At 39.7% G+C, this 26,185-nt stretch overlaps 1 protein-coding gene across 2 annotated transcripts in view; it reads right to left on the bottom strand.

The window, feature by feature from the left end:
* The window catches only part of LIX1 (limb and CNS expressed 1), a 48,938-nt gene that overhangs the window by 17,193 nt on the left and 5,560 nt on the right, over nucleotides 1-26,185 (bottom strand). Inside the window, exons 1-2 of one of the 2 annotated variants that reach the window (XM_087430004.1) lie at nucleotides 23,687-25,201; nucleotides 14,716-14,879 (exon numbers count right to left, since the gene is read on the bottom strand). In XM_087430004.1, the coding sequence (XP_087286130.1) occupies nucleotides 14,716-14,879; nucleotides 23,687-23,711 (189 nt within the window). In that variant the 5' untranslated portion in view covers nucleotides 23,712-25,201. Of the gene's footprint in view, nucleotides 1-14,715; nucleotides 14,880-23,686; nucleotides 25,202-26,185 lie in introns of those variants that run through there. The other variant, XM_004420346.3, reaches the window with a different exon arrangement.

The raw sequence follows: 26,185 nt of genomic DNA, 5'->3' as shown, positions 1-26,185 counted from the left end.
CCACGCTGACCATCCCTGCACCAACCCAGGAACACTCCAAACTCACTCTTGTGTCCTCCAGAGGCCGGCTTCTCCTCTCCATCTCCACAAACCCAGTCTGAGTCCCCTGAGGTCAGGCCCCAGACTCCTCTCCTTTTCCCTCTGAGACCTCCCTCCTAGAACAGTTGTGACTACTATTGTAATGATCCTGTACTTGACTACAGATTACTTCTTCCTGCCCCCTCCCAACCTCCAGGCCTGAGAAGGGCCCCTTGTATACTTCTTGAGCATCTTCCAGACTCCCAGGGTCAGCTCTTGGTAGTACTCCCACTTTGGTTAGTATGTGGATGAAATAATGACAAGACTTTTGAAATGCTGGGAACATGACACCATGGAGGATGGAAAAACACGTGTCTGGAGCCTACCAAAATAGAACCATCAAAGGCAGCTATTTTCACATACAACACGAGGAGATTTCCCGTATCTCCTTTAAATGAAGAATGGAGCTGAAGTTCTAAAATGTGTGTGAAAAGTAGTTTCGGATTTTTCTCCTTACTGTTGAATGACAAGGAAGAAGGCTTTGGGTGGCTTCAGCCAGCAAAGCATTCAAGGATTAGACTTCTCCCAATGTTTAGGCCACCAGTATTAAACCAGGGGGTCTGGGCAGATAAATTGGCTTTGCATTATGGTCTTGGCTGTGAATTTACAAGACATTGAGTTCTTAGCAGTCTTTCACTGAAGCTTGGGTGCCACCTCTTCCAGGAAGCTTTCCCTGACCACTCCCAAGGCCAGGCTGGGAGGACCACTGTCCATGAGAGGCACTCACCACATTGCCGTGTAATTGTCTACTAGTGTTCTGCCCCCTGACCCCAGGCTGTGAGCAACCTAAGGGCAGAGTCTGTGACTTAGTCATCTTTGTGTCTCTGCACCTGCAACATAATTTGTTGAATGAATACTTGAATGCAGCCTAGGAAGCTCAAACACAAGTCACTAAAGCACCTAATAAAATGCTCAAGAAATCCTCTTGAAGAAGAGAATTAACGATATATACTTACTATTTTAAAAAAGTCCCATTTCAATATACCCTGTATAGTATGCATAACTCAGTAATATGAAATATATTAATACATGAATTTCAAAGGAATAATTGGCCATTAAGTTCAGACATTCTGAGATTACCATTTTGCCTGAGTGCAGGATATGTTTATTATTCTTTGGAAAATCAGTCCTCCATTAAAAAGCAAACAAAGTTTTTGCAGATATTACCTGACATCTGTAGGAGCAGCTCATTTTAATAGGAATTTGCTTCATGAAATCTATGATAGCTCCTTTGCAGTTTCAGAATTGAGAGCATTAGATTCAGATCTGGGCACTGTTAAGACACTGTATATAACTTTGCAGTTTCAGAATTGAGAGCATTAGATTCAGATCCAGGCACTCTTAAGAAACTTTATATAACTTTCTATCTAAATAATAGCAATTTAAACCATCTTTCATAGAGAGAGACCTAGTAAACACTACTTAGATAAAAGAAGCTATCTATTCTCAATAAGACCAGCTAAGTACTAGATCAAAGGCGCCACATACATTTACAACCAAATGGCACCACTTCTGAGATCAAAGTGCTGCGGGGCTGAGGGAACAGCAAGAGCCTTTACCCAGAAAGCATGAAAAAGGACTACGGAGACTTAACCAATATCAAGATTTTAAAGCAGACACATGTCTTTACTTATTTTATTGTTTCAGTGTACAGAATCTTTGGATAAAATGCGGGAGAAAGTGTACCAATTAATAAGTACATAAAATAAAATAAATTCTGAGCCATCAAAGGGCTTTTCTTGCCATTGTTCTTTGCAGTTCTGAAAGACAAGTACTTCAAAATGTCTATAATGTTAACCAGCCGCTTTCTTCTAAATTTTGGAGCTACAAATCCAAGCCAGTAAAAGCTGCATATTTTTCTTTAGGGATTTCTTAATGGGCCCTCTCAAACCATAAGGACCTGTGCTTGGGCAAGAAATTTAGCCAAAAGCAATCTACTTGGCAAATCTAAGTCAGAGTGTGGATTCTGCTGTAAGAACAGGCGCTGTTAGAGTTACCATCAAACAGCGGGAAACACTGCAAGAAAATAAAATATGGTAAGTGACAGGACGTTTTATTGATGTGTCCAAACTGGTCGTCAAAGACATTAGTTGGGAAGTGAATGAAGTATGATGTTATTTCAAAGCAACTTCCTGCTAGAATTAGACTTCCCAGGTTGTGTGGTTTATTCTCGCTGTTTTTCAGCCAGACCCCAACCATAAATACAGATTTGCAAACTGTGCCTTATCCGCTAACCATTCTTACTTGTTAATATAGAGAGACAACTTTCGTCCTTTGCACTTTGTGCAAGTGCAGAGCTGGAATATTTAATAGTGGAGATTTTACTAAAGTCAGCTGTGATTTCTTAGGCATGTGGAGCCACATGCTTTTCAAGTGGCTAGCAGACCCCACTCAGACATTTATATTGATGCTCAGATGCCTTTCATTTGCTGGTAGATTATAAACCACTATAATCATTTCAAAGCCTCCTGGCTCTAATCTAAAATTAAAGCAAAAAAATAAGTGTGTCTGTGGCACTACTCAGGAAAACTACTTAAAGGCAGTGGTAGCCAGCCTCCGAGACAGCCGCCAGTGATCTCTGCCTCCTGGATTCACACCCTTGTGCAGTCCTCTCCACACAGTCCCAGCGTTGGTCCATGTAACCAATAGAATATGGCAGAAATCATGATATGTCACTTTCGCTGTTAGGTTATAAAAGACACTATGGCTTCCGTCTTGGTCACACTTGCTTTCTTTCTTGGATCACTCGCTCTGGGAAAAGTCAGCTGCCATCTTGTGAGCAGTCCTACAGAAAGGCACACATGGAAAGGCCAACAGCCATCTGAGTGAGATTGGGAGCTGATCCGCCAGACCTGATCAAGCCTTCAGATGATGGCAGCTCCACCTGACAGCTTGACTGCAACCCCCTGGGAGACCCTGAGCCAGAACTACCCAGCTAAGCTGCTTCCAAATTTCTGATCCTTAGAAACAGTGTGAGACAATGAATGAGGCTTGAGGAAATTTATTACGTAGCGATAGATAACTAATACAAAGGCTTTACTCACATCAGGTAATTAGGAACTCTCAGTCCACCCTTGAGGGAGAGCTCAATAATAGTGATCTCCATTGCTGACACGATGTGCCGGGCACTGAGATAAGTGCTTCATGTTTATTGTCACATGTAGTTATTACCACAATCCTATGAGGTTGGTTTTGTTGTTATCCTTATTTTGCAGATAAGGAAGCAGAGGTTACATATCCCAAGGTCATACAACTTAAAAAGCAACCAAAACAAGATTCAACCCCAGGTCTGTCTGACTTGAGAGCCTGGAGTTTTGACCACTACACTATTCTGCTTGTCACAGAAATGGTCACTCACCTGGAATAGAGAGGACATATAATTTGACTACAGTCTCACAGCATTTCCTCAAATCAGTACAGTATATTAGCCACAGCTCCGATTTTAATATTCCATGGGTCATTTTGACACAAGATTCTAAGAGTATCTCCTCCCACCCCTGCATGACAAGGTCAACTTCATTTAGAAGAAAAGGGCTTGGAGGAAGCAGTACGCCATGACAAGAAACTGTGCTCAGTGAGGAGGGGAATGTGCTGACAATCATCTTAATATCCTCTTCCCTCCTACTGTGCTTTTGATGTTTTCCTCTACCTGGACTGTAGGGAGAAGGAAAATGGAGAGAGAAGGGCTCTTGTCTATGACTAGACAAGAAAATCAGATGTCATCCCCTGTAGGGATTTTCTCCTGCTGGCTGGAAGTGACCCTTTGATTAAGTATGGGACCAAGAGAATTTGAGATTTTACCACATAAGCTTGCTCAATGATTTTAAGAAGTGTTTGGTAACTCTTCAAGAGCAAAAGTCATTTAAATTAAACTTTCCCAGCTCCACTGGATAAGAAATTCTCCTAAGACCAGCTCATTCTGGCCTTCTATTTTATTTTGGATGTTAAATCACTAACAAGCTACCAGGAAACCACAGGGTACCCTATGAAGATCATTGCTAAGCCTAGGCCAGGAATCCAAACCAATAGTTCAAAAACTTTAGTGTTCATAGTAAGAACGCCTGGGAAACTTGAAACATGCACATTCCGAGGCCCCAATCTGACCAACTGAGTCTTGTCAGATGGATTGCGATGAGGAGTCTGCATTTTAACAACATTTCCAGGTGATTCTGAGGCAGGTGGATTCAGGACTATCCTTAGAGGAATGTCGCTCTAGCTTCTGTCCTTTCTGTGTCTCGTTTCTAATTGACAAGGGCAGAACCAGCTTTTGTGGGGCCTGAAGCTTGCACAATTTGGGGGAACTTGTTTAAGAAAAACAATATGAAATTACAAATAAAAAAAATAGGCGTTATGATTTAGAAGGAGCCTGTGCAGAAGCTTCAGAGGCTTCATGGTTGAAAGGAAAACTCTCTCCTCTGCTGTACTACAACATTCTACACGTCTATGCTTGGTCACCAAATTTGTGGGTTTTTTCCCCCCGACACCAACTAATTCTCTGATACCAGCTGGGTGTCCTACAATTTAACTCCATTCTGAAACTATCTACCTGAAGATAGCATCAGATCCCACAGATTAATGACTCTGTCTTATAAACTGTTCCCACTTCAGATGCTAATCGCAAGGCCAGGTTGTCCCCTGTATTTCTGACCAACTGGCTAAAAATTAGATGTTCCCCCAACCCCCTCCTCTATCATTTGCTAGAATGGCTCACAGAACTCAGGAAAACAGGTTACTTACTAGATTACTGCTTCATTATAAGAGGATATAACTCAGGAACAGCCAGAGGAAGAGATGCATAGGGCAAAGTATATAGGAAGAGGCTCAGAACTTCCATGCTCTTTCTAGGTGCACCACCCTCCCAGCACTTCCAAATGTACACCAACCTAGAAGCTCCCCAGATCCCATCATTTAGGACTTTTATGGAGGCTTCATAACTTAGACATGATTGATTAAATCTTTGGCCATTGGTAATTAAGTCAATCTTCAGCCTCTTGCCCCTCTCAGGAGGTCAGAGGGTGGGGCTGACCCTCTAGTCACATGATTGTTTCCCCTGGCAGCAACCCCCATCTTTAGGGGCTTTGCAAAGGTCATCTCATTAACATAAACTCAGGTGAGGTAAAAAGGCATTTTTATGAATAAAAAAAATTCCCTTATCACTCTTATCACTTGTGAAATTCCAAGGTTTTTAGGAGCCCTGTGCTAGGAACCAAGATGAAGACCAAATATATATCTTATTATTATAAATCACAATATCACAATGGCAAACCCACCTCTGCTAACATCAAAAAGGCTAATTTCTCACTAGAGAAATTGCTTCTACCCAAGAGGCAAGGAAAGCAGTGTTCAGGGTGAAAAAAAAAGTCCTTTAGGGCAGTTTTCCCAAAATTAGGTCCCTAGGAAGTATATAACACTGCTGACTTAACTGAGTGAGGTCTCAACTTTCCTTCTCTGCTCAGCAGTTTTTATTTCTTCCATGATAATTTTCCAAAGTGTTACACTATGCAAAGGCAAATTAATCAACCAGGATTAATTTATGGGCCAATAGGCTGTCCTGAAATAAAATAGTGGCTAGTCAATATTTTAGGATATACAGAAGTTCTTAAATTAATTGAAATAAAATTTTGGTAGTCATGTACCTGTTATAAAAATAGAAATGCCTAAGAAGAAACCAGTTTTATTGGTGATTATTTATTAAATACTTAAAAATTATTGACGTGTGTTACTGTTCATAGAAACACCTTCTAGCCAGGCTGACACAATTTATACTCTGAGCAGTTACCTTCCTGGTAGCCCTCACTTGATTAATAACTTTCTCATGATTTGTTTTAGAAAATAGGCAGGATACATGTGTTTAATAGCTGTTTCTGGACCCCAAGATTTTGCTGTACATACATCCCAACTACATGTGGAAAGACATCAATATAAGTAACTTCTCTCCATCTTAAAAAACAGATTTCTTAGAATTTTTCATATTTGCATTTTAAAGACATCAAGGAAAAAAGGTCTGCAGATCCAAAATGTATAAAACCAAAGTAGGCACACTTTACTCAGTGCCTACCAATGGTAGCCGAGGAGTTGAAAAATGGTCTATAAGGAGCAAGATTTTTGTTAAGAACAGTAATGTAATAGCACATGTGACAGATTGTATCTACATGCAAATTCAAAGCTGAAGATGCTGTCCCCTCTGGGGTCAAGGGCAGGTCAGTGTTATTTAGGTGGCATTCGATCAATAGCACATGGTACCCAAGGGGATCTCCCAAGCTGGGACTTGCAGGTGGCAAAACCAAATAAACTGACTCTGTGAGAGGTGAGAATTCTTGCCCAAATCCTCTAGGCTGTCAAGTCTGTCATTTAGGTGGTTGGAACATTTTGTTTTTGTGACTTGGAGTCCAAGTCTCAGCAAGTGACTTGCAGAGTTTATGTGTTCGGCCTGCCAGCTCTGGTCAGTGTCACTAACACCTCAGTTTCATCCTGACAGCAAACCATCAGCACAAAGAATGCCATAAACCAGGCCCTGCTGCTAATCGTCCCCCTTTTGGTTCTTTAAGACCTTGACTGCCCAGTTCTAAGCATGAACATTTGCATGTGTTCCAATTTATCTAATTGTGGATATATGAGCATTTTTTCCCCTTGCAGATGGTGATGTGAAAAAGGGCAACCGTTGAAACTCAGTCACCCAAGTTAATATCGTGTCTCCTTCTCCGTAGGTCAGGTTGGCTGCAAATTCGTTGGGAACAATTTGGAGCTCTGTGTGTGCTGGGAATGGGGGTCTTTGCTAGGTATGGGGGAGGGGACTGGTCTGGGAGTCCAATTTTCAGAGAAAACTCACCAGTTCCTGTCAACTCAAAGAAACGTTTTATGCACATGGTGGGTCAGAATGTTATTTTTATAATATAAACCACCTGGCCTCCTCCTCATTTACCTCTGCTGCACACATACCTAGACCAAGGTCCCTGGTAACTATTACAAAACCACGTTGTGTTTTGCTCCTTGAGGTTTTTTTCTTTTCCCTTTTTTCTTTTCTTCTTTTTCTTTTTTCAAGTTAAGGTGAAGACAAGATGAATTGATCAGGGCTCAAAGTTTTGGTTTATTTTTATAGTTGCTTTGATGTAAAAGGACTTGGCTCTGACTGCACTGAGAGGGATGGAGGGGAGTTGGAGAAAGGTGGAGTCAGCTTTTCTTCCTCACTCGGCAACTCGTGAGACAGTGAGCATCTTCCTAAAGTTTATCAACTAGGGGCTGGGAGACTGCTGTGGAGATCGTCTCAAGTCTTCATTGACTACGGAGCCTTTTCCCAAGCATTGCTTTCTCTACACTCTGCTGTTCTATTTGAAGGCCAATCATCTCTATTTCACTTTGCTTGATAAGAAAAGACACAGATTTAAGTTAGGAAAGGGGGCTGGGGAATAAATAAAAGGTCTCATTGAAACAATATGCACTCTCAGTTTCATGGGCAAGTCAGTAAAGTCTGATCATTAGCTGACATACCACTTTCAAATAGGAAGGGATTATACCTAACCTTCCTATCTTTGAGTCTCATTTGTTGCAAAACAGGATGCTTTCGTGTGGAGATTTTTACCAGGAAATACTTTCTTTAGAAGTTAAGTTACATGGCATAGTGTATATTGTGCATCTGGGTCAAGGCAGACAACTCTGGAGACAGAGAAGAGGTCATGGCTGATTTCAAATAGAAATACTTGGCCTTAAAATCACATTAGTGCAGGGCAATAGTCTCAATTTTATGGCAGGAACTAAATCTCTCTTTGGGGCATGGAATGTTAGGGGTAGGCCTTATTTAATAGTCAGTAAAAAGAGAGCATTATAATTCCATTTAGTCAAGTCTATGAATTAATCACATTTTCTCTTAGTTCTTGTCTCCTGGGAAAACTTAATTTTATACTTAGTTTATTGTGATTTAAATATACTTTTAATTCCCTGGACTTTGAGTGGAATTATTCAATGCATGAAAGTATAAAACCTGTGTTTTATATCTGATAATCCAGATGAACTGTGCTTACTGTTTTAAGTAACTAAAACAAAACAAAATTAAACACCCCTATCCTTCTTTTGGGCAGTATGCACCTTGGAAAAGTAGTTTTTCTAGGTATCTTCATAGGCAAAGGCTTTGGTTTGAAAACCAAGTGGCATAAAATGAAAGGTCTTCCAGAGACAGATCTTTGCAAGGAGCTCATCTCCTCTGAGTGTTCCATCTCACATCTCCCAACTGTGTGGCCCTGTTAACGCAACACCAACATCGGTTGAAAATGAAAAAAAAAAAAAATCAATCAACAGCTTGCCAATAGAAATATTAAATGTCTCAATTTCATGTGGTGCCTGGCATTATACAAACAGCCTAAGTTCCCAACCCCAGGGTTTAACACTTGTATGTATTTTCCATGAGGCAATTTTAACAAGAACAACAAAATACTTATGTGAACAAGATCGGATACGCCAATGAATTAGTGTCCTACACTTCAAATAAATCACACTATCACATCAACGTTTTAGCCAGGGGGATACATTTTTTATTCAATTGTAACTCACGCATATAATAATCCCATGGTCTAGTACTATACTCAAAGGAATTTTTGCTTTTTATTCCAAATAGGAATGAAATTCCTTAATCCAAATCACTCTAGCAGACTAGATGGAAGACCACGTCACTGGCTTGAAAACAAAACTTGAATCACAAACCTTTTAATCAAAATATAAAATAAGATAACATACTCAATTAACTTCCTCTTTTAGATTTGGAAACAAAAGCAGTTGCTGAAATGAGTGACTTTCCTTCTGAGATCATCACAAGGGGAGCCAGATGTTGATCTGATGGCCCTTGTGTTGCTCTTATCGTAAAAAATGGAAATTACTGCCAGTTTTCATGGTCATGATATGTGGCTAGGAGAGGATTAACTGCCTAGACAAAAATGGCATGAAGAAAATACATCCAAAACGCATAAATTCCTACTTAATGCCTGTAATATTAGAAGATGGTTTCTTTTATAAATGACACAAAAAGTACTAATGTGTTTCAATATAACTTTGTAAAAGAAAAGTAATTTAGTATCAATAGATCATTTTATTTATTGTATAGAAATTCAAAACTGAATCATATTTTCACTTCTCCTTTTCTATACTGCAGTAGCTGATGAAGACATGGTTTAAAGGCAGGGGTGTCGCTGCTTTCTTTCCCTCTGGCTCTCTGTTTTGCAGGTTGTGGTGTCAAGACTAACTATCCTTCTTTAAATTCTTTAATTAGTCTTCTTGGACACAAGCCTCCCATTTACTTGAGTTGGAGGTTTCTTTGCACAAAACCAGTGGTTTGTGTCCATCAGAGCCTTTTGGCTGCTTTCCTTTGATTAATCAGAAAACTAAAGCTCAGTCTGAATACCACGTTTCTAAAGAATGAATGCACACAATCTCTTACAGCTTTCATGAAGCCAGAGGGATTAATCCTGCAATCCAGTCCCATACTCCACTTCAAGTATTTTCAATTACTTGGCACCATTGGAGGTGACGTCCACGGCTCAGTAAGAAGGCTTCTGCTGGCATAATGGTTTCTCCATGTCTCAGCACATGGTCTTGGCATTGATAATCCATCGTGAAATGATTTGCAATGCACAAGGGTGACATTTGATTACGTGAAAGGCATTGCAGGAATGAGCATGTAGGCTCTTACAGGCCAACTGCTGGCAAAAACATAATGAGATGTTACATGGTGAGAGCAGCATTTAAGATGCTTTCTGAATTGACAAAGAAAAGTGTAAGGACATTGCTTTAGGAGAAATTTTCTTTCTTTCTTTTTTCCTTCCCGGTTTTCTTTTCTCAAATCATATTTTGGAGGGCCAAATAGGTTGAGGCCAGATTTGGCAGCCAATCACCCAAACACATTTTAAAAACATATTTGATTCAGGAAATTCTGGATCTTTTAAAGCAAGGATGTTAACAATCCTCTTGAGAACCTTAAAATATGATGATTTAAACATAAGGGAAAGGAAACCCTAAAATGATCAGAGACATCACCAAGAGGCCTCCCTGCTGAAGAGTTCAGTTTTTTCATTTTGTTTTCTATTTCTCAAAGACCACAACGAGGTTGTTGAATGTACTACCTAAGGGAAGTCCTATCATTTTGGGTAAAAATTTATGAGACAATGGGGAAATTCATAATTCTCAAGGTAGCAAAAATAAAAACAAGAACAAGAACATTTGAATTTCTTGGACTCATATCCTCTAGATTCATTCACTGATCTGTCAAACCCATTATATTCTAGATTGATTATAATGAGTGTATTTATTACATATGAACAAATGTAATGTATACCTGGCTGTGAATATGGCCAAGTCTTGGTTATTTGAGGTCATGGGTATAGAGTGGAGGGAAAGTTACTATGCATAAATTAAATTCAGAGAGAATTAGAAGTTTTTTTTTTTTTTCGAGGAAGATTGGCCCTGACCTAACATCTGTTGCCAATACTCCTCCTTTTTTCCTTTTTTCTCCCCAAAGCCCTAGTAGATAGTTGTATGTCATAGTTGTACAGTCTTCTAGTTGCTCTATGTGGGACGCTGCCTCAGCATGGCTTGATGACTTGATGGTCTGCGCCTGGGATCTGAACCGGCAAACCCTGGGCTGCCAAAGCAGAGTGCGTGAACTTAACCACTACGCCACCGGGCCAGCCCCAAGAAGGTTTTTTTTAAAACAATAGTTTCAAATCAATCCACTTTAAAGCTTTAGCCACAGATATGAACATAATAATATCAACTGATTTTAATGTTACTGACTTTTCCTTCCTAGCTTGCCATCTTGCACAGTTAGGTGAAATATTTTAGTTGATATAGTATATTGTATATAATAGTATATACTATTTTATATATCAATTAATAGTGATCATATAAAAAATGGACAAACATAAACTTCACTGATTCTTGGGATTTGTTTCTCATTCACTTAGCTATTCATTCAACAACTTTTATTAGGCACTTAGTATATGCAAAGCACAGTGCTTGGAGGCATAGGGATATAAGGATACAGACCCTGTCCCTGAGGCATTTAGATTTTATTATAGAGACAGACATGCACATAAGTAGTGACAGCATAAGGTACAAAACACTAAATACTAGAAGAGAAATAGAGAGAACTGCTTTGGGAAATCAGAGGAGGTAGATATTTCCAGCAGGGAAATTCAGAGAAAATTTGTGGAGAATGTGACAATTGAGTGGAGACCTGGAAGATGGGCAGGGTTTGGACAGGAGGAGAAGGCAACAGCTCTTCATGAGTAGGTCACAGGGTGAGTGTGGGTGTGGCTAGGAGAGGTCAAGGCGTGGATGAGGAACAGTTAGGATGAAGCACTGAGTGTCAGAAGAGAAGTTCAGGGAGATAAAGCTGGAAGGAAATGTTGGGGCTGGTTGTAGAGTTTTTATTGCCAGAATAAGGAATGTAGACTTTAACAAGAAGGTAATAAGGTAAATGTAAAAGCTTTTTTTTTTTTACTTTTTATTTTGAAATAATTTTAGGTTTATAGAAGACTTGCAAAGATAATGCAGAGAGTTCCCAGAAAGTAGTCAGTATCATCTAAGTTTTCATATTTTTTAATATAATCGTTTATTCAATATTCTTATATTACACTCCTATGATTGTATCCCCTTTCTCATGCTTATTGTAGAATATGTCTTGGTTTTTTCTTATTCAGAAATGCCAAAGATTTGTCTTTTTTATTTATCTTTTCAAAGAAATAGTTTTTGGTTTTGTTGACCAGGTTTTCCAGTTTTTGCCCTATTTCATCAGCTCCTCCAAAGCTATCCTACATATAAATTCAATCTACATTAAGAAAAAAAAAGTGAGATTAATGTACAAATGCAGTATCAAAAAAAGTCCCTTGATCCATCTTTTAAGCAGAATGCTGTCCCTAAGTCCCATACAGCCATGGAGCTGTGTAATTCTTTTGTCATGATCCTGCTTGGCAAATGGTGGACTATTTCAATATGAAAATTTGTGCTTTTCTTTACCTTAAGGAAAATTGCTTCTGTTATTTATTTCCTCTCCTTCATTTCCTTTGTCTCTTTCTAGAGCTCTTATTAGATTACTGTTTACCTCAAGGATTTATCCCCTTGTCTCCCACACTATCTTTTTCCATCTCTTTGTCTTTTTGATCTAAGTTCTAGAAGATGCACTTTGCTATTTACTTTTTATGCTTTACTAATTTGGCTGTGATCTATGTCCACTCATCTGTTTACTCGTTTTTCATTTATTTTTTCTGTTCTAGTTTGGCAATCAAATTTTAAATTTCTTGTTCCCTGCTTGTTTCTTGTTTTAAAGCTGTTTTAGGAATAAATATCCTCCCACAATTTTCTGAGGAAACTCACTGTAATACTCTCTTCTGTCCTCTGCTGCTTTAATTATTTCTGTTCTGTTCTTTGCTTGCCTTGGCCTTTTCTCTTTTGCTTTCAGTTTTCCTCAAATGTTTGGTGATCTTTAGTCCACTGACATTCACAGACAAAGAGATAGATGGGCTTGGGCGGCTGGCAGGACCTTGCTCTGTGGCAGAGCAGGTCTGCTTCCCCGGGAGGTCTCCCTTGAATGGGAAGTCTGACGCGAGCTCCGTGAGAGTGGGCAGACTTCACCTCACGACGCTCCACGATGGACCTGCAGGCTCACGTGGATTAGGGGATCCCTTCCTCTGCTTCTGCCTTTCTTCCCCCTTCCCCAACCCTCATCCTTGTCTAAGTGTCTGGGGTACATCAAGTTCTGTTCTGAGGCTTCTAGACCCACTTCCAAATCATCCTCAGCAGACAATTCACTTTCATTAGTCAGAGGTCAAAATCCTCTGCTGACCACTGTGCAGGGTAAGAGAAGGCAAGACCTCACTGGCTTGCTGGGTCAGATGTTTTAATAGCAGTTCTTTAAAATTACCCCTTGCTATGGCCAGAGTAATCTTTCTGGTTTGAATATGTCACTCTCCTGCTCAGAATCCTTCAGAGCTTCTGATTTTGTATAGAATAAAACCTGTTCTCCTTTGCAAAGCCTGAAGACTCTTTATGGTTTGATGAGCATGCCTGACCATCATCTCCCACCATTTCCCTGCCACAGACGCACTTAGGCTCCCAAAATTCTGCAAGTGCTTGTAGTTTTCTCTTGCTCCATGCCTTTGCACACACTGTTCCCTATGCTGAGAATGTCATCTCCCCCTTACTAACTAGCAAGGACACCCTCCACTGCACATCTCAGCTTGTGATTGTATTCCCCGCAAAACCTTCTTTGACTTCCCTTAGGCAGACATAGGTTTGTGGATCTATTTATTAAACTATAGCCTCCTCTCACTCCACAAAGGGCTTGAAATAACGTAAAACAGATACACGGTAACAGGATAAAAGAAATGAGTGAAGCACACTAAGTTCAAAGGGAGAGTAAAGGTGATAAATAATATGAAGTATGAGGTTAGTCCTAAAAATCACATGATGTCAGGTTCTGCAGACTTACACTACAAAGAGATGTACCGAATACTTGCCTCTGGGCTGCCTAGTTATCAAAGCTAAGAGGGAAACTTGAATCCTTGTGAGTTTTGCATTGTCCATAAACCATAAATAAGGCATTTTTGCCAGTTATTGAAAATTGAGAGAGAGTTTACTGTACTGAAGGGGTACTTATAAAGGTGACTGGTAAACTGAAAAGCTCCTTCCTTTAGGCTTTCATTGACCCTCAAATATAACTCTATGTAATTACTGTAATTTTTTTGTACATTGATTTCTTCAGGGTGTGGGCCATATCCTCATTACTTGGTCCAATGCTTGATATTTCCTAGTCACTCAATGAGTATTTGTTACACACACTGGATAACCAGATGCTAATGGTTAATGTAAGCAAATGTTTTTGTGTGAGTAGGTGTACAACTAGAAATGTATTGTCATTTACACCCATCATAAACATAATAAAGATTTAACCAACAGGAAGAGTCTTTGTAATAATTATCAAAACAATTCTTGGAATACCTACTATGTACCAGATAAACACACTGCATGTATACTTCATATGACTCCTGAGTAACCCCATGGGTATTATTCCCCATCTCAAAGTTGGGGAAATCAAGAAGTTAAATAAATTTCCCACGTGTGTATTCAGTTATTCAGAGGAAGAACTTGGGCTTAGCATGGGTGCCTAAACCCAGCCCTGTGAGTTGCAGCCTTTGCTGTTGGTTCATGCTTTGGTGAGTAATAGATTGATTAGCATTTGATTACAAAATTCATGGAAGTGGAGACTTTCTACCGACGGAAGGGCCCTGATGGAAGGAGTTTGCTGATGTTCTCTTGTTCTTTAAAGTTTATTCCAGAATATTTTGAAGGGAATGGCAGCAGATATCAGGCAAATAAAATGCTATAAAATTCATTTTCCATAAAGAAGTATCAGGGGATACTTCATTTTATATTTTAAAAGATATTATATTTTATATTTTAAAATGAAGTATAAATATAAAACACTTTCATTTTAAAAAAGTGAAACATCTGACCAATTTTTCTGTATATATAATGGAATGTGGCACAACTTTTTCACTATGACCAAGAAAACTTATAATGTTATCATTTTATAAAAGGGCTTACTTTATTTTAACCCAGTTAACTTTCACTGACCAATATATGGTTGCTTCTTACCTGAAAGTTGCCAAAACAGCTTCCTCCTGGGAGGGTCACATAACTCACAAAGGGAGGACCAGGAGAGGGCAGTGACTCATAGACCACCACACCTTCACTTGGGAACGCAGCCCTCTGTTGTTGCTTGCTTTCCCAAAATTCCTGTAACATTGACACAACATTCACTGAAAAAGACAAGAAACACAATTAGTTTTTAAGGACGGTCATACCTTAGCCAAAACAAAATGTTATTTGCGGGCTGGATTGTGTCACATGTCATTTCCAGTTTAAGCAGAACAGGGTATGTATATGGTTGGGTGGGCCGTACCCTCCGTTGTGAAAGAAGCAGATGTGTTTATTTCACAAATGTGTTTATTTCTTCATGAGTATGGTTCAAGCGGTTTAGTATCCTAATTCTAACAACATTGCAGTATATTAAATTTACCTTATAAATTAATTTTTAATATCAAATTAAAAAATCTCACTCTTCCTTCTTTGAAAATTTGCTTTAATAAACTTTGTCCAGAGCTATGATTATCCATGGCCCCCACTCCCATTTCTCATAGATTCTCAAACCTGTAAAGTGAAAGCCAAATTTGGAGGTCACGATGTAAGCAATGTAATTTTAACTGGGACTCACCTATTGTAAGATTTGAGGAGAAAGGCAGAAAGAAGAAAACTCTTTCATGCTCCTCTCCACTCCAGTCTAAAGAATGAAAGGCAATTGTGTAATAAGCAGGAGGCTGGAAAAAGCCATAAGTGAAACGAATAACATGGAGACCTTGTTAAGGACCACGTCTGTTAGATGACTTCAGAAAACATAGCAATGGCTATAGCCATGTGTTTTTGATTAAATGACCTGTGATAGGCTGCAGAAGTTCCAGATCAAATTAGGTTGGTTTGTTTATCCTGTACAGCAAATTGAATTGTGGAAATTAACAAGGATAATAGAATTGTAGAGTCAAAAGAGACCTTACAGGTCATGCAGGCAAAGCTCTGCCTAATGCAGGAATTCCTTGCACAACACTATTGACAGCTGCCCATCTAGCCTGTGGCTGAACACGTGGAAGGATCTGGTACTTGGCACATCTTGAGGCAGCTCTTTTCAACTGCTAATGGTTCTAATTGTGAAAAGGTCCTTTTTGGGAGTGAGCGGAAATCTGCTTTCCTGTAAGGTTTGTGCAAGTGGTCTACTTCTCATTTCTGGGGACTCATAAAATTTTATCCCCTTATCCACATAATAGCCCACCATATACTTGAAGGCAGTGTAGAGATCCATTGTTCTTGCCTGCCTGGCATCTGCTTCCTCTCCTTGTGGGAATAGCACAAAAGTTTTCCTTAAAGAACCACTCTCCTTCAACAATGTCTTCTCCAGGGCTGAGGGGTGTGGATTTGACCAAAGCCAAGTGACTTAGAGCCAATGAGTCCAGGAATTTTGTTGGAAATATTGGAAGACGAGATTCTCCTTTTTCACTAGGGTTGCCTGGGGGATAGGAGGAAAGTGTGGCATTGCCCAAGCAAGGGGGAAACATGGCTGAGAAGAAAGCCAACATAGAGAAGGGTAGAACCAAGAGATGGAGAAAGAAAGACCAAGTCTTGATGACACAATTTGAGCCCCTGAACCAATATATCTGCTTTTTCCTTAAACCATTTTGAACTGGAATCTCTGACTTGCATATAAAAGTATACTAATACAGACAACTCTCAGGTTTCCTCAAGTTCTAGATTAAATAGTTATTGTTCTTTTAAACATTCTTCGTGTAACAAGGTGTCTACGCCCTTTTGCATTCTCCTGAATACATTCCTTGATATGCGTCAAAATGCTGGGCTTCAATATTTTTCAGGGAGTCAGGAGAGTCACAGAGTTTGACCTGGAGTCAGAAACATTGCACAACTACCTTCTAAGCTGTTTACTAGAGCGCCCGGCTCCTTTACCTCATCTCTGGGTCACCGACCAGCTCCACAGTGTATAGTTCAGGCAAATTCTGGAGACACCTAAGGAATTGGATGCCTGTGTATATTTAAAAACTGTGGTGTTTAGTATTTAAGAAGCATTTTGGGAAAAAAACTGGGGAAATGTAATAGTATCAGAGGGGATAATTGAATTAACCAAAAAAATACATGTTGAATTGGTCAAGGTGAGATTGGTCATCACAGAGCTTTTTTGTTCATTCAAATATATTTGAAATAATATTTTCTACCAGTCGATGTAACTCAAAATAGAACTTTCATTTCCTAAACTGTATTTCTGCTCCCCATCCTCCCCTCCCTCTTGTCTCCAAGAAAACAAGCATTTTTGAGCTGGCTGATCCGTGTTTCTACTTGCAGTTGACCTCCAGAATTCAGCAGAGATGTCTTGAAGATTGAAGCCTAAAACCAAAGCCCCTGTGGCCTGTTGCTCTGATAGTCAACAAGGCACGTTAGCCTGCTATTTTAAATTAGTTCATTGTTGAATGATGTTCATCTGAGAATGGGAGTAGGAAGATGACTCATGATTATCCAGGTAAAATGAACACAAGAATTTTGGCATGTAAAGCTATATGGATTAAAGAGTTCAAAGGTATGCACTGAGTAAAATTTCTGCCTGAATAAAAGTAGCATTTTTCAAATTTTTCATTCTGCAACTTTGGAGATTTCTTTGATGGTCTTATGTATGTCATCACCTCTAAAGAGTGCAACATATGTACATGCACACACACAATCCATCTTTCTATCTCTATCTCCTCTTGTCGACTAGCAAACCAGATGAATGGAGTGCAGAGGAAAGAAGGCCAGCTTGCTGTTTGGCATTCTAAAGGTCAGTATATCAGAGGAGGCTCTATTTATGAAACACATGCTCCTTTAGTTTTTTGAAGTAGCAACAACAAGGTTCATGGACAATGTCAAAGAAAATACAATCAGAAGGTCAAGTACTGGTGAAGAAAAACACCCAGTTTGAGCTTAGGCCTCACTACACAGTTTAGTCTTTAGCTGCAGCTGCACTTTTAGTGCCAGCCAATGATCCTGCCTTCCACATTACAGAACTAAGTTGGGCCACCGAGCATATTCAACCCTGCATCTAGCGACCCATCTGCACAAGTGTCCAGCTCCAGCTTATTTCCTCCAGTCTCAAATGAATTTGTGTTGCTTCTCCTGGACATTGTTCTTTTAGTCCTTCTCTTGACCTCCTATTTTTAAATGTTTCCTCTTTAATCATTCCTTAGCAGCCATAAGTATGCTCAAGACAATGAATAAATGAATAAATGAACCAATCAATGAAATGAAACACTCAACCTTGGGACTATTTCTGGCTACTAGTTATTAAAAGTTTCCTATTATAGCCAAGCTTCTAGAAAGAATATTCTACATTACTATCTCTGCTTCCTTATCTTCCATTCATTTTTAACCCTCCACAATCTAGCTTTCCTCTGCGTTATTCCACTGAAACTACTCTGGCAAATATCACCAATTCCTAATTTTCAATCCTTATTTACTTGACCTCTAACCGCATTTGACACTACTGATTAATTTCTTCTAGAAACTCTCATATCCCTAGGCTTTTCTCACAATATTCTTCCTGATTCTGCTTCTCTATTTATAATAATTTCTTCTTAGTCTCTCTTGTGAGTTTCTCTTCCTCTGCTCACCACTCATGTTGATTTGCATGAGAATCTTGTTCTTGTCTTTTCTTGCTTCTCTCTCTGCTGCTCTCCTTGAATGACAGAACCTATCTCCATGACTCCATCTACCATTACATATGCCTACAGTTCCCAAACCATTCTCCTGTAACTCCAACTTTTTTAATAGATACTTCCATTTGGATGTCATGTAAATTCAACATATTCCCAAACTCAACTCATTTTCTTTTCCATAAACTCTTCTCTTCCCCCTGAGTTACTTAGAAAGTGATGTATCATCTACTTAGTCACCTAAATCAGAAACCTGGCAGGAACCTTAAACTTAATTTCCTCTTTTCATAAGTAATAAATGCCCAAGTTGCATCAATTCCATATGCTGATGTCTCCCATAGTCATCACTTTCTCTCAGCTGATACCGCCATTGCTGCATTGGTTCGTGTCTCACCAAGTATACCACAATACCCTCCTGCCTCCAATCGTTCTCCCATCCAACCTATCTTCCAGTTGTTCCAAGGATAATCTTTCTCAATCTCATAGCTGATCAAATCACTCAGATCTTCTTAAAATTTTTCGGTGAGTCCTTCATTACTTACAGGATAAATAACTCCTTGGCAAGGCATAGAAGACCCTATGTCTTGATACTGTCTCTCATTGCAAATTGCTCTCCTCAAGTCACCCTCCAGGCCCCTCATGCCCCCATGCTTCTTATGCTACTGGCAAGCCCTGTACTTCCATTCCTCCTCTTGGAATGCCCTTCTTTCCACCGTCTGTTGTCTTCCTGGATGGCATTTACTCATTTTTTAAGATTCACCTCCAGCATCAGCTCCTTAAAAATAAAAACAAAACCAAAATAATCTCTAAACCCTTGCTACGGAAACTGCAGTCCTTTGAGAAACAGCATGGATACCACTTGGGGACTTGTTAGAAATGGAGGATCTCAGGCCCTACCTCAGAACTACTGAACCAGAATCTGCATTTTTAACAAAATTTTCAGGCAATCTGATGCACATTAAAGTTTAAGAAGGCCTGCTGTAGGAAGACGTTGCTATTCTCACCTCCCTTATCATGTGCCTATTATACGTCAGGCACTGTGCATTGTCTCATTTAATCCTTACAACACCCCCTATAAATAGGTATTATCATCCACAACTTGTAGATAAGAAATAAAAGATGCTCAAGGTACAATCACATAGCTACTAAGTCTTAGACCTGGGATTTTTAACCTAGTACTGAGTGTACAGTCTATGCTCTTTGTTCATCCTGAGACACTCTCTACAGTGGAATTTAAGTTGTTCTCATGTGTGTCTACTGTACTAGAGACAGTGCTCTTTGGAGGAAAAATTGTGTCATTTTTTCCACAATGTCTGGAACACAGTAGGGGCATAATAAATATTAGTTGAGTGTCTGAATGTCGTCAGAGGTATGGACGATGTGATGCATTTGTGAGGCTGTTGGTAGGGGTGGCATAGGAGGCTCTCCACAAAGATTACTTCGCCTACCTTTCCCCAGGGGCCATTTTCTGACATTTTTTCTTGACAAAGTCAAATAAAGCAAAGGCCAATATTTGTATTTCTTCATACAAGTGATATGACATGTTTCCAGCTTGGAATTGTCACACTGAATGAGCAGTCTGTGTTCATGTGAACAGGTTTCCTGACGATCAATCTTCAGCCAACACTTTGCTCTTGTTTAAAGCAATGGTGTAAATACCCACCGACTGTGTGCCTCAGAGGGGACTCTGACTAGACCTCCCATTCTAGTTCCTTCTTTTAAGGAAAGATGGCTAAAGGAGAGACCATAAGAGGAACAGAGGAAACAACAAAAGACTGAGGAGGGAACAGGCTTGGAACATGCTTCTTGGGGAGAGGAGTATGAGCAAAAGGCAAGGTCAAGTCTTTCTGCCTGATTGTGCCCTCCACCTCAGAGTCAGGAGCTATGGTCTGGAACACATCCTTTTTGGCTGTGCATTCTTTCTCCCAAAGTTTGGTGAAGTTCTTTTTGAGAAGTTTCTGCTTTGTTTCAAGGGACACCAAAGGAAAAGGGCTTCATCAACAGCCAGGACAAGATAAATTAGTCATCCATAGTGAATCTGGACACCAGACATGAGAGAGGTAGTGAATTTTCAGCCCGAGACCCAGAGAAAGCAGATGGGTAACAATCTGGCTGACATTGGAGTCAGGAAAAGCTAAGCAGCCCTCCTAGTTCAGGGTTTAACACTCACAGGTCATCTATTGGTCTTGCCTTTGTCAAGGTAACATATTTAAACTGGTAAAATTACTATAAAGAAGCAGAATATCAAATGGCTGAGGATGGGGGTGTGGGAGGGGGTAGAAGGAGAGAGAATTGTTGGAGAGATCCTAGGAACAACAGCACGAAATCCAGTTCATTTTTGTGACTTCTATCAGTTTATAACATCTGAGAGTAAAGAAAGCAATTTAACCTCTGAATTGACTTTGCACATCAAACTTAATCCATTCCATTGCCTCAAATTGCTTTCTTAGACACAAGTGATAGACCCTGTTATGGACTGAATATTTGTGCCTCTCATCACATTCCTATGTTGAAGCCCTAACCCCCAATATGGTGGTATTAGGAGGTGGGGCCTATGGGAGGTAATTTGGTTTAGATGAGGTCATGAGAGTGGACTCCCATGACTGGATTAGTGCCCTTATAAGAACAGAGCTTCTTCTCTCAGTCATGTGAGTATACAGCAAGAAGGCAGCTGTCTGCAAGCCAGGAAGGGCCTAAGCTGAGCCACCTCAGAGGAATGAGATTTAGACTGGGATGGGGGAAAGGAGAAAAGTTGTGTTCCCACAGGAGTAAGGGTGGCATTTGACAAAAAAAGTAAGAAAGACAATAATGCCTCAGCCGAGGAGTTGTGTAAGGGAGTTATAGGAAAGGGTGCCATTAGGAAGGGGGTATGATTTGACAAGAGATAGGGTGAGGGACTTAGCTTCTTTTAATAATTGGAAATCAACCCCATCGTCCTGGTGCCCCAGCTTTACCCAAGTGTGAGAAAAAGGCAGGAGCACAGAGTCCCTTGCGCTTTGTCCTTGCCTAAGGTGTTGTGCTGTCTGTGGTGGCTCCATCAATGAAAAAGAGGGGCCCAGACACTTGGAGAGAATGTGTGGGTGTTCTTGTGCATCTGGGTGAGCCCAAGGAGAATGTTTCTTTGGGAGGAGCTGGGGAAGAAAAGTCTATGAGAAGTGGGTAGGAGCTGAAGCAAGTAAAACAGTGCTCCTTCTGCAGCCTGGAAGGAGCACAAAGCCCCTTTAGAGAAGGACATCAATAACTGGACACTCAAAGGGGTTTTCTCTTAAAAATTCAGAGCTTGTCATTTTCACAGATTGGACATGATGGAGATGCCGATAGGGACACATGATCTATGTTTTCATATGGGAATTCTGAGATGTAGAGGATGTAAATGACCCATGGATTATAGAGAATGTTACAGAAGAGTCCTCAGGTACAGGCACTGGTTCAAACACAATAAAATGTGCACTGCGTCCTGTCTCTCCACCTTTTATCAGCAGGCAGGCAGTTTACTTAGTAGTTAAAAGCATGGACTCTGGAGCCAGCATGCCTGGGTTTGAATCCTGTCTCTACCACTGTAAGACACCTACCTAAGTGTTCTAGTTCTATCTGTAAAATGCAGTACTTACACCACAGGGTTGCTGTAAGGCTTAAAATGGAAGATGCTCAGAATAGAGCTTCACACGTAGAGTGCTAGTATTATTGTGGTTAGAGAAGGGGAAGAAAAAAAGGAAACGGCATGATTATATGCTTGCATATCGCATCTTTGAAACTGACTGTTCCTGGATTGGCAACCATATCATTAAACACTCTAAAAATAGTCTGCGAGTCTGAAAATTCTCTAATTGTACACATTGTGTTATTTAATTTATTTCCAAAATATGTGAAGAGTTCAGCAATGGGAAGGAGAAAGCTCTTTTGATATCATTCCCTGGTAAAGTTGAAGCTTCATAATGGTCAGAAAATAAATGGATGAAATGCTACATGTCTCAAAATCTGGAAATATGGATGTTTGTCCCAATTTTTCACCTCCTAATGGATACTAAAGGCAATATACCTGCTCTTAGCAAAAACTACAGAGAGGAGCTAACTTTTATTTTAAATTAATGTTTAATGACTGCTTATGCTTCAGGAAAGTAGAAGCACTGTGGTCCACTGCCCAGTTCAATTACCTAATATGAGATAAGATCTGCATGGAACAGAGGCATTTGTCAGCAAAAGGGGATCTTAAAAGTACATTATAAATCTATCAGAAAAAATGAACCAATTTCTCTATGCCTTACCTGAGAAAAAATTCTAGCTGGGTAAAATTTCCTTTGCCAAAAACAATTAAAGACAAATTGGAAAGGCTATCATTTAAGAATAAATCGTTAAGAGGCTTTCAAGATGATTAACATATTTTCAAGTTGATTCTCTGCCTCCAAACAGATGGATTTATGTTGTGTAATATTTTAATATAATCTTTAATTAAATTAGCCTTAGCAGGTGATATTTTAAAATAAAGTTAATTAGTATTTTCTATTCTAGCAATTTAATCACGTTCAACTTGTATTGCCAATGTGATTTCCTAGTTTTGTTGAGGAAAAGGACCCCAAATAATTTAAGGGGCAAGCTCAAGGCGTGATATCATTTTGCCATTCATGGAAAATGGGTTGCAAAACGGGGTACCTTTGGGTCTTGTGCTTGGCTTGGTGACCTCCAGGACACTGATAGACAGAGCCAGCTGTCTAGTCATTTTTGACCATCCTCAGGCTTTGCTGAGTTTTGACCAGGCTAATTCAAGAATCTTGCTGACACAGCTTATGTGTAGGTTACAACACGTAGGACTCTTGGGCCCCTTTTTCTTTTGTGTAGACACTCTTTCAAAGGGAGCCACAGCCACACAGCAGGACTGAGGCAGCTTGGAGTCTTGCTTTGTTCCCAGCAGAGGAGCTTTCTTTTAGTAATGCTCCAGAGTCAGCGTCTAGCTCCTTCAGCAGCTAGAAAGCTGGTTGTGTTTCTTCTTTTGTTTGCTTTTTTTTTTTCCTTCTGGTCTCGTCCCCATCCTCCACCCCGAACACTTTTCCTGAGGGAATAATGATCCTTCAGGTTGTTTTACAAAGTTAACCTCTTGGAAGATTCTCCAAAATATGCAAAAAGTGTATCATCCTTTTTGGTTTAATTTTCACCTTTACAATTTAAAATTGCTAAACTGTAAATCATTTAGGGAGAAATTTAATAACATTTATTTTTATATCTGTGGAAGTACAGGGTGATTTTTTTAAGAAGGCGGAGGGCAGAGAATATGAAGGAGCAAGAGGACATCACAAAAATAAATTAAAATAAAAGATCACTATGTATACCTGAATTAAACAGCAGCAGCATCATGCCTGAGTTCCCATGTGGAGTGTGTATATTCAACAGGGGTCAGATGATGTCAGCCAATCACAAGAGCTACATAAAATAAAAACTTGATGTAGTCTATTTAACCAATCAGAAAATATGTATCTTTCTCATGTTCCACTGGGCATTGACATTGCACTGTATTTAAAAGACTTTGTAGGACTGTTGATTTTAGATAATCAACCGAGGATCCAAAAAAAAAAAAAGAGCAAACATTGGCTGCTTTGCTGACCAGTTCTGTTTAGTGAAAATGGTCAAATCTGTGCAAATGTGGCTTTAGGCGTATAACGTACTGTTCCTGGGAAAAGTCAATATAAGAAAGCTCTTCACGACCCTGCCACAGCTATCTAACTAGGGTTTATGTACAAGGCACAGACAGAGTTTGGCCCACAAAAGCATGGTGCATGGCCTTTTGGGACCCACAGTAGAGTGTAGACCCTTAGGATGAACTGGCAATCTAAGTCACTGTGCCAATGTGGTGTGTGGGATGATTCGGGCTGTTCTACCAAGGCCAACCTGAGGCAGTGCTTTGGGGAAGTCACCTGTGGTGGCTGTGTTTATTTTCAGAGCCCCTTCTTCCTCCAAGCTCCCTCCGGTCTCATCTGGCTGTCAACTTAACTCTGCATGAAATTAGGCTGTGATTGGGCTGGCCCCGTGGCTTAGCGCTTAAGTGCGCGCACTCCGCTACTGGCGGCTTGGGTTCAGATCCTGGTCGCGCACTGACGCACTGTTTCTCCGGCCATGCTGAGGCCGCGTCCCACCTACAGCAACTAGAAAGATGTGCAACTATGACATACAACTATCTACTGGGGCTTTGGGGGAAAAAAGGAGGAGGATTGGCAATAGATGTTAGCTCAGAGCTGGTCTTCCTCAGCAAAAAGAGGAGGATTAGCATGGATGTTAGCTCAGGGCTGATCTTCCTCACAAAAAAAAGAAAAAAAGAAATTAGGCTGTGATTAAGGTGTCAGTGGATGATGGTTTAGAAGGCCCCAGTATAGTTTATTTCATCATAAAGGAGAACACTTGACAATGGGAAAAAATCTTCCTCCCATTTCGTGAGGGAAAAAGCCAACCAGTCAGCAATCAAGAAACGTCTGTTGCACACTTACTAGATGCCTATCGCTGTGGGAGGCACCTTGGGGCTTACATAGAAGCACAAGGTATGGCTTTGCCCTCCTGGGACTTCCAACTGAGATGTGGACAAAAACATGCCAGTGAAGCTGTAACCCATAGTGCAGAGCCACGTGAGAGAAATGTAAACTGCATAGGACAGGCCATATGTGCCAAAGGAGTGGTGACTAAATGATGGGTTCCCACAGCTGCCTAAATGGATGAGATCAAAATGGGGATCAACTGATTATCAACGCAGCAGGGAAAAAAAAGAAAAGCAAAACCATAACTCAAACAGCATTCCATGGACACCAGAGAGAGAATATAGAGAACTACAAGGAGTGTAATAATTACCTATTCTGTCAATATTAAACTTTCCATAGGATTCTTTTTTTTCTTTTAAAATAGGATTGTTTTAACTACCTTGATAGACTAAACTTATATGAGCATTTGAACATAAAGGAAAAGAAATAAGAGCCTTTGGGGTTAAAACTTCAATATGAAATGTATTAAATGAAGATTCTTTTACGAAAGGCTTCTAAAGTTGTCTTACATTTCTTAAATCAATCTGTAGCACATAATCAGTAAAACCATATCATTTAAACAGAAAAATCGTAAGTTAAAAACTCACCCTTGTGCAGCTGTATCCTATTACGGGTTGTAACTTAACACATGAGTTTCAGAAGTTGTTAAAGTTGAGTTCAGGCTAACAAATCCTAACTATCAAAAAAAAGCCTATGGTGAGATGAGACAGCAGACCATGAAGAGGCATCAGATTTGATCACAGGATTGGTGTCAATCATATGTTACTTTTATTTTTTAAATCTCATTTATATATTAAGAAATAAATGTATTAGGACAGATATGGCCATTAAGTGATCAAGAAGCCACTTATTTTTTTCCATTTTGAAAAATTTTCCTCTAGGGGCTGAGACTTTCAGTATTTAAACTCTGCTAAATGTATATTTACGGAAAAAAAGAAGAGAACAGTGGTTATGCCACTGATAGCTGAACTGAAGTCTGCATTTTTCTCTTAGTATAAATGCAAATAAAAATAGTTGTATCCTGTAATAAATAAAGTAAAATTAGCATTTGAATAGGCTCCAGTAGAATAGAAGTTTAGATGCTAAAATTATCAGAGTTCAAATTATTGTAATTAAGATGCAATCATTAATCCCAAATGAGCTATCAAGCAGTGGAGGTTCTTGTTTAACCATATTCTTTCAGGTACACTTTACATGATGGAATGCAATGCAATATGTATAGGAATTTTACTGCACAAGTACCTTACATCCTACTCTATTCCTTTCTGTGAAATGCAAAAACCATAAATGTATCATCAAATTTAT

Source organism: Ceratotherium simum, chromosome 4, assembly GCF_057802395.1.
Source record: "Ceratotherium simum simum isolate JZ-2026a chromosome 4, ASM5780239v1, whole genome shotgun sequence".
Lineage (NCBI taxonomy): Eukaryota > Metazoa > Chordata > Mammalia > Perissodactyla > Rhinocerotidae > Ceratotherium > Ceratotherium simum.
The sequence above is the reverse complement of the archived record's forward strand: the minus strand, read 5'-3'. Positions and strand labels throughout refer to the sequence as shown.